The sequence below is a fragment of the Sinocyclocheilus anshuiensis genome, unplaced genomic scaffold, assembly GCF_001515605.1.
Source record: "Sinocyclocheilus anshuiensis isolate Anshui unplaced genomic scaffold, SAMN03320099.WGS_v1.1 scaffold3827, whole genome shotgun sequence".
NCBI lineage: Eukaryota > Metazoa > Chordata > Actinopteri > Cypriniformes > Cyprinidae > Sinocyclocheilus > Sinocyclocheilus anshuiensis.
In genome coordinates, this window is record NW_015554555.1 from 34,580 (window position 1) to 42,655 (window position 8,076).

At 37.6% G+C, this 8,076-nt stretch overlaps 1 protein-coding gene across 1 annotated transcript in view; it reads right to left on the bottom strand.

The window, feature by feature from the left end:
• Nucleotides 1-1,863: 1,863 nt before the first annotated feature.
• LOC107671515 (phosphatidylinositol 4,5-bisphosphate 3-kinase catalytic subunit beta isoform-like) overlaps nt 1,864-8,076 on the bottom strand; it is a 100,327-nt gene continuing 94,114 nt past the window's right edge. Inside the window, exon 25 of the mRNA XM_016464436.1 lies at nt 1,864-3,646. Within this exon, the coding sequence (XP_016319922.1) occupies nt 3,515-3,646 (132 nt within the window). The 3' untranslated portion in view covers nt 1,864-3,514. The remainder of the gene's footprint in view (nt 3,647-8,076) is intronic.

Here is an 8,076-nt window from a genome sequence, read left to right on the forward strand (position 1 = left end):
GTTAGAAGAATGGCATCTACGCTAATATTAGTCTGTTTCTTTCTTATTCCGAGGTCACCGTAGCCACCAGATCCAGTCTATAACCAGATCAGATGGTCACTTCAGTCACCCGGATCCAGTACGTATCCAGCCCAGATGGTGGATCAGCACCTAGAGAGGACCTCTACAGCCCGGAATGTCAGCGGAGATCAGAACAACTACAGTAGATGAGCCCCAGAGACAGATCCCCAGTGAGGACCTTGTCTCCTAGACGGCCACCGGGACAAGACCACAGGAACCAGTTGAGTCCTCTGCACAATGTGACATTGCTGCAGCCTGGAATTGAACTGCTGGTTTCGTCTGGCCAGAGGAGAACTGCCACTGTCACTGATGGAGTTCTGGTTCCTTGCCGCTGACCAATCAGCAGAAAGGGGCGTTTAATTCCCACCCACGTGTAGAAATCAAATATTCAAGCTGTATTAATTTTTCCACCTCTGAACGAAAAAAATATATATAAATTCTTCGTTTTTTTTTTTTAATACAAAAAAAAAACAGGACCGAAATGGCAAGTTTTTTCAGGGACAGGAACCCCCATCTGAGGGTTGTCCCCCCTAAAAAAATTTTTTAAAACCACACTGTGTATTGTAAATAACAATGTTTTATACTTTAAATAACTTTGTAAATAGTTAAACAACACAAACGCAAACGGGGCAAAAATGCGCTCTAAGTTTAGAAACATTTTGAGTCTCCCCCTCCCCCTTGCCTCACAGTGCTTTGGTCCAAATGCCTGCTTTCCTCTTTTACATCAATCAGCGTTGCCAACCCTTGCCTCACAGTGCTTTGGTCCAAATGCCTGCTTTCCTCTTTTACATCAATCAGTGTTGCCAAGTCTGCGGTTTTCCCGTGGAATTGGGCTAAATTAACACTGTTGTTGCCGCGGATTTTTTGAGAAAACCTGGCAACCCTGCATCACCTACACACAAGTCCGGTGAGTGAGAAAAGTTGTGGAACTCGGCTGTCAAGGCTAGTTTATTCACTTAAACATCAGTGATTATTTTCTCTTTAATACAGATGATGCCAATGTATTTTTTGACGAGTCCGCTATTTTAGCAATAATAACGTTACCTGCTTGACGGATAGTAACTGCTGCACCCATGGTACGGCAGCAAAGTTCCTTGATTATTACGCCGGAATGAGAGTATAGTTCCTAGCCATATCGGCCTAGAAAATCGCAACTTTTCATTTTTCGTCGATCTTAGTACACGATGTAACTACAGAAGAGTCAAGTTTTAAATAGGAAAAATATCGAAACTCTTTGGGCATTTTTGAGCGAGATGCTAACGGTCTAATCCGATTCAATGATCTATCCTAATCTGCAGCTAAAAGTGCTACCGCCAGACCCGGAGATTTGCTGAATGGATTCGAAAACGGTAAAACTCAACTGTTTAACTCTAGGGGAGTTGGAAAATGAGCCTATTTTCAGAAATAGTGGCGTGTTCTTTTAAAGGGTAGTTGCATATATCGTAGAGACACTGGTTAGACAAACCAGTGTCTCTATGATATATGCAACTACCCTTTAAACGTGCCTAGAACAGTTCAATTCACTCAAAAAATAATTTACTTACCCTCATGCTGAAAGCTGATGGGGTCCAGAAGTTTCAAAAAGGACTGGTTGCATATAAACATAATCCTTAAATGCAGTGGTTTAATCCAAGTGTCTTCTGAAGTTTTATTTTGGACCAAACTTTAAAACTTTTTTTTTGTTTGTTTTTTTGTTTTGTTTGTTTGCTTAACTTTTTTCAAGATTTTTTTCCCTAAATCATATTGAAATTAAAAAGAAGTGTTCAATGAAAACAACTTTAATAGTATTTATATAAAATGGCCAAGACAGAGCAAAGCCTGTATTAAAAGTTTCAGTAAAATCAAAGGTCATCAGTGTAAAATACAGCAGCATGAGCGCACACACATACACTCTCAAAATAGGTTTACAGTTGCCCTTTATGTTTGCATATTGCACCAAAGCATCGAGACACCCCCTAATATAGCACAAGGTGTAGGGCCAATGGATATTAGAGTATAACCTGTTCTAGTATAAAATGAAATTTATTTGATAGACACAGATCTTATTCTCTCATGTACCATAACAGCACATAATTCTCTGGAATGTTCTTCCTAGAATCTTTGCATTGCTCTTAATAATTCCATTATATCACAGTACACAGTCTTTCTTCCCATTCACACATAGATATTCAGTGTAAAAATAACATGCTCAGTGCATCTATACATCTCTAGTCACACAGCCAAAAAGAGAAGCAGCATTAGAGACAGCCTGTTATGTGTAGTAAAAAAAAAAAAAAAAACACGATAATTACTCTCTGTGCTTTACAATATAGCATTAAACAGTGATTACTACTGTCTGAGCTGTCATTAGACAGTGGCTGTCATAACAGTTTAACCTCCCCTTTTTGGTCCCCTGAGTCTTTTGTGCAGATAGGTGAATAGGCATTTGAAATTGTGAGTTTTGATATGCAGGCATATAGTAAGCCCTTATAAATGTGTGAATTACTCTTAAAATAACAGGCACCAAAAATGAGCAACGGGTTTGGCTACAATGCGGTGCTTACGTATAGATTTGGGATATATTTTATGGCTAGCACCAAAGAACAAACTACATGAGCTTTGCTCAACACAGAGAGGAGAGGAGGGACGTTGAGGAAGGTCCTTCATCTACACAGCGTTTGTTCAGTGATCATCAATGAATATCTGTGTATGAAGCCACCCCACTTTTTTAATTACAGCAAATTCTGCTATACATAAAGTAGTACTGTGGTATATAGTACTGTGGTTGAATACTATTACAACATTTAAAATTCATAAAATATTTATACCTATAACATGATTCCAGTGTTTTTAAGACTATTCCTCATAATAAAGTAGTCTGGCACATAGTTAAAAAAAAATCAAAAGAAAAAGTTTCTTGTGCAGTGAGGCACGTTTACCTTTTGGTATAAGATGCACTTTCTCTGAGCTTGTGCTTTGATTTGTCCGTTTTCAAGTCTATGAGTCTCAATAGATTAACATAGTTGTACAATAAACACCTTATTTCTGGATAGCCAAAACTTGCCTTGCTGTGTCTTGGTTTAGGGACTCCTGTTTCTCTCTAGAAGGACATGCTAGAGTTATTTATTGTTTATGGATTTTTCAGTGGAGGAAGAAAAAGCTAAAATTTTCTGTTTTGTTACCTTGTATAAGGCAATTACATCCGATGTCAAGTCAGGGTTTTGTATGGTTCTCCTGTGGTCAGAGGCAGTCGATATTCAACAGAATAAAAAAAGCGTAGAAGCTTAGAATTTCTTTTCAATTATTCCTGCAGACTCCTGACCTTTGAAGATCATTTAGATCCATGCAATTTGGCCATCAATTTCACAAGATCATAAATAAGTTGTATTTCATTTTTGTAAACAGTTTTGCTGCACATAATGGTGCTTTATGGTGAACCCTTCAGTTTGGAGCCTGATGTTGTGTTTCCCTCGGTTTATGAAGGATGAGCCACAATGTGGGCCATCCAGTTGACTTTGGTGGTCCAACTCTCTCGCAGAGCTTCATCAAACTTCTGCCGGAACTGTTTGAGGGCCTCCTCATCAGTTTTACCTAATGCCAGAGAGTCCTGCAAGACAAACATACAGCTGGTAACATTATGTATTTATTTTATTTTATTATTTTATATTTTATTGTATATTTTGTTTTATTTTATTTTACCTTCACATTTAAAGGGATAGTTCACCCAAAAATGAAAATTAGCCCATACTTTACTCACCCGCAAGCCATCCTAGGTGTATAGGACTTTCTTCTTTCAGACGAATCCAATTGGAGTTATATAAAAAATTGTCCTGGCTCTTCCAAGCTTTGTAATGGCAGTGGGCAGGTGTTTCTGTTCAACAATCCAAAAGAAGTCCAATAAAGCGCATCCATCCGTAATAAAAAAAGTGTCCCACATGGCTCCGGGGGGTGAATAAAGGCTCCTGTAGCGAATTGATGTGTTTTTGTAAAAAAAATATCTATATTTAAAACTTTATAAACCGTAATCTCTAGCTTCCACTAATATTATGTGCGTTCATTCTGGGCGGATGACGTAGGATGTATGCGCCGGTGAGAAGTGACGAACACGGAAGCAGAGAGGAGAGAACAAAACAAAACACCGGTCACGAATTATAAGTACAAAACGAGGATTTGTAAAGTAAAATGCCGGAGGATTTCGATATAAGCCAAGAGGAGACTAAAGTTAGGAATCTTTGCTTCCTTTGCTCCTGTAAACAAACGTTGGTTTTCGCGAGACTAGCATATTCTCACCCGCGCATGCGCTACGCATACATCCTACGTCATCCGCCCGGAACGGCTTCCATGTATGACAGTTAGCACAAACTACAGAAAAGTGGTTATAACGTTTTAAATATGGATATGTTTCTTACAAGAACGCGTCGATTCGCTACAGGTCTTTATTCACCCCCCGGAGCCGTCAGAGTCACTTTTTTTATTACGGATGGATGCACTTTATTGGACTTCTTTTGAACTGTTGAACCGAAACACCCGCCCACTGCCATTATAAAGCTCGGAAGAGCCAGGACAATTTTTTGTATAACTCCGATTGGATTCGTCTGAAATAAGAAAGTCATATACACCTAGGATGCCTTGAGGGTGAGTAAATCATGGGCTAATTTTCATTTTTGGGTGAACTATCCCTTTAACACCGCTATGCATTGACCTAAACTTATGTTATAATGATTTCATTCTGTTCTCAGTCTCTTTTTTGCAGTACACTAACTCAAAAACATAAAACAAATAGAGAAACATGACAGGTAAATAAACAAAAGTTTTACAAAGAAAATAGCTTTTTCTCTTCCTCCACCCCCTTTTTTTCCTACCCTCTTCTCCCTCCCAACCTCCCTGCCAGCAAGGGCGGAGACAATAAGAGAGAAGATAATAAAGATAATAATAATATCTTTAGGGGTGGATGTTAGTGAAAATAAGAAGAGGAACGAAAAAAATAATAAATTGAATACGTAAAGCCAAGATAGTATGGATTACAGTTGTAGGGACAACAGCTAGAACAAAAAGATCAAAGACAAAAATGTATTAATTGTATCATGTATTAATATAATAAATAATAGTAATATGAGTAACTAATGTATTTATGATTAAAGGAATTTACGTACTGAGGTACTTTCACGATCTCTAGCTGGAGCGCCCACAAGCTCCGCTAGAGGGCACCTCATCCTGTACTCTTTACCATTCACCCCGGACTCCATTTCCCATAACCCTTTGCCTGGACACATCATCAATTGCAATCACCTGTCTCTTATCACTTCATCAGTCCAACACTATAAGAATGGCACACACACACTATTTCATCGCTGGTTATCGAATGTTTGTATGTTTTTTTAGTTTTCCTAGTTTTGCCCTACCTGTGTTTTGACCCTGGTTTGTTTCCTTGTTCTTGATTATTTACTGCCTGCTATTATCATTGCCTGTTTGTGGATTACTTTTCTGCCTCTGCCTTGTGTTTGCCATTTCTGGAGTCTGCCTGTTTTGACCATGCTCTCTGTTAATAAAGTCTGCAATTGGATCCCCACTTCGTTGTCACGCCTCCCACGTTACAGGTACATTAAGTACTGCAAGGTTTTTCCACATATGAATTTGATTTAGCTTTGGTTAATATTTAAGGATCAGAGGAGTGGAGTGAATGTTTGAGTAAATCTTTGTAGTTGATATTCAAATGCAGATGCATATCTCTGCTTAATAATATGAACACTAAAAACAGTGGTTCCCAACCAGGGGCCCGTTTCAATAAGGAGGTTCAACCAACTCTGAGTTTAAACTTGAACTCTGAGTTGACTTACCGTGAGATGGGAAACTGAGTTTTCGGTTTCAGAATGGCTGAATTGTCTTAGTTCATTCAACTCTGAGTATATGTTGACTCCGAGTTTAGCGCGTGCACCACGACTATGAAAAGTCATGGGGCCCGTTCTTCGTACGTCGCTTATTACATCCGAGATGAAATGTCACATCCAAGATTATATCATCGCGCTAATCAGGAGCTGGCTAATTCGGTTCTTCGAACGCACCTGTTGTTGATGATTAGTATAGCTGGATTGAGTTATCTGAGATAATTGCGCGTTCATGGGTTGGTTTAAAAGGGGCTATGTATCGATACTCGAAACCACGATCAGCAATGCAGCTATTGGCTGGCGGCAAGACATCAACGTAATGACATCATATAATTAAAAAAGACACCTGACGAAAAACTTGACACATTTTTGGACTTTTATAAGGAAACAGCCAAGCGAACGAAACTACATAAATGTTATAATAGATAAATGAAATGTGCACTGTTTTTTATTTTATTTAAATTTTTTACATGATTCCCAATTATTTATATTCACAATTTCTAATATTTGTACAGGCTTTAAATTTTTATTTCAATGTAGTAATTAGCAATTCGTTTAATTTTATATTTGAACAGATTTGTTACGTGACAGCATTAGTTTCTTAAGGGTCAAGATCATGTTATCTGCATCTCCTGCGCTCCATCAAGCCACTCCCATAATAGCTGTCATCACTCAAATTAATCACGACTCTACATTATCTGTATAGTATGTATGTAAGACTCGAATACAATTATGAAGTAATAATTTTATGATGAATAAATCTTTCAGTGAGTAAAACTGGCTGTGTCTACATTATTATATTATCTGAAATTTTTTTAATGATTACTATTTTAAATGATTGTCCCTGGATTAGTAGGGTACTCTTGTAATAAAGTAGCGGTGGTAGCGGACAGATTTTAAGTATCAATTCTGCTTAAAAAGATGCAATCTAATCCTGTTTACTTGAAATAAGCCTGCTCCCGAGCAGGTTTAAGTTTATGGACCTGTTGCTATGACAGCAACTCCGGGATGAGCTTCGAAGAACCAAACAATCCAAGATCATGCCAAATCATCAACAATCAAATCCAGCTAACGGAGTTAGCGACGTACGAAGAACGGGCCCATGATCAGTGGAGCCATGAAATTACAATTCACCATGGCAACAGGTTCTTAATATTTAACATTTTAGATTTAATTTAATTATTAATAACTGTTAATAACTTAATAACTGTTATAATATCAGAGGTGAAAAATGTAAATGATTGAACTAATGTCCATTTTAATGCTATCCCATGGCAAAAAAGGAAAAAGACAGAAAAAAGAAACTAAGAACATGGCAGCAGCTAAAAATGAAGTATAAAAAAACAATTAAATCAAGCTAAAACTTTAAGCATGAAAGGTTCATTGGTGTAGGCTGAATTAGGCTACTTTACAGACATTTGACATTAAAGGGGTCATATGATGTGATTTAAAATTTTCCTTTCTCTTTGGAGTGTTACAAGCTCTTGGTGCATAAAGAAGATCTGTAAAGTTGCAAAGACTAAAGTCTAAAATCCAAAGAGATATTCTTTATAAAAGTTAAGATACACAAAATAATGTTATTTTTAGCAACATCAACAGCTGTGGTGGTGGTTACGGCATATATCTCATACTACCCCTCCATCTGGCATCCTTCCATTCCATACAGTAATCTGATTCATTTTCAGAAGGTTCGATGATTGGAATATGCTTGTCATCAATGCATCCAACCACACTGGAAATCCTGAAGGAAATTCTGATTATTGGGTTACTTCCAGAGGTCACAGAAAGATGTTATCAAGAACGTCATTTATCAGATTAGCCTCATTTAAACCGACATCTACACCACTGACCTACAGTCCTGTGAAATATGGCGTTATTTTAATGACAAATGTCGAGAGCGCATTATTGTAGCGCGAAAGCACATTAATACAATGCGCTGTTGTATTTTTGTTTTAACAAACTGGTTATTGTAGCTACTTTGTTTTACTATATTTCTTTTATCTTTGTATTTTGATCTTTTCTGCAAATACACACATGCATCTCTTTGTAAAGTAGGCTACTTTGTAAACACTATTTTAAAAGGTACTATATAAATAAAGCTTTAACCAATCAGACCTCCACAACTGACCGATGAAAATACTACGTGAAATCT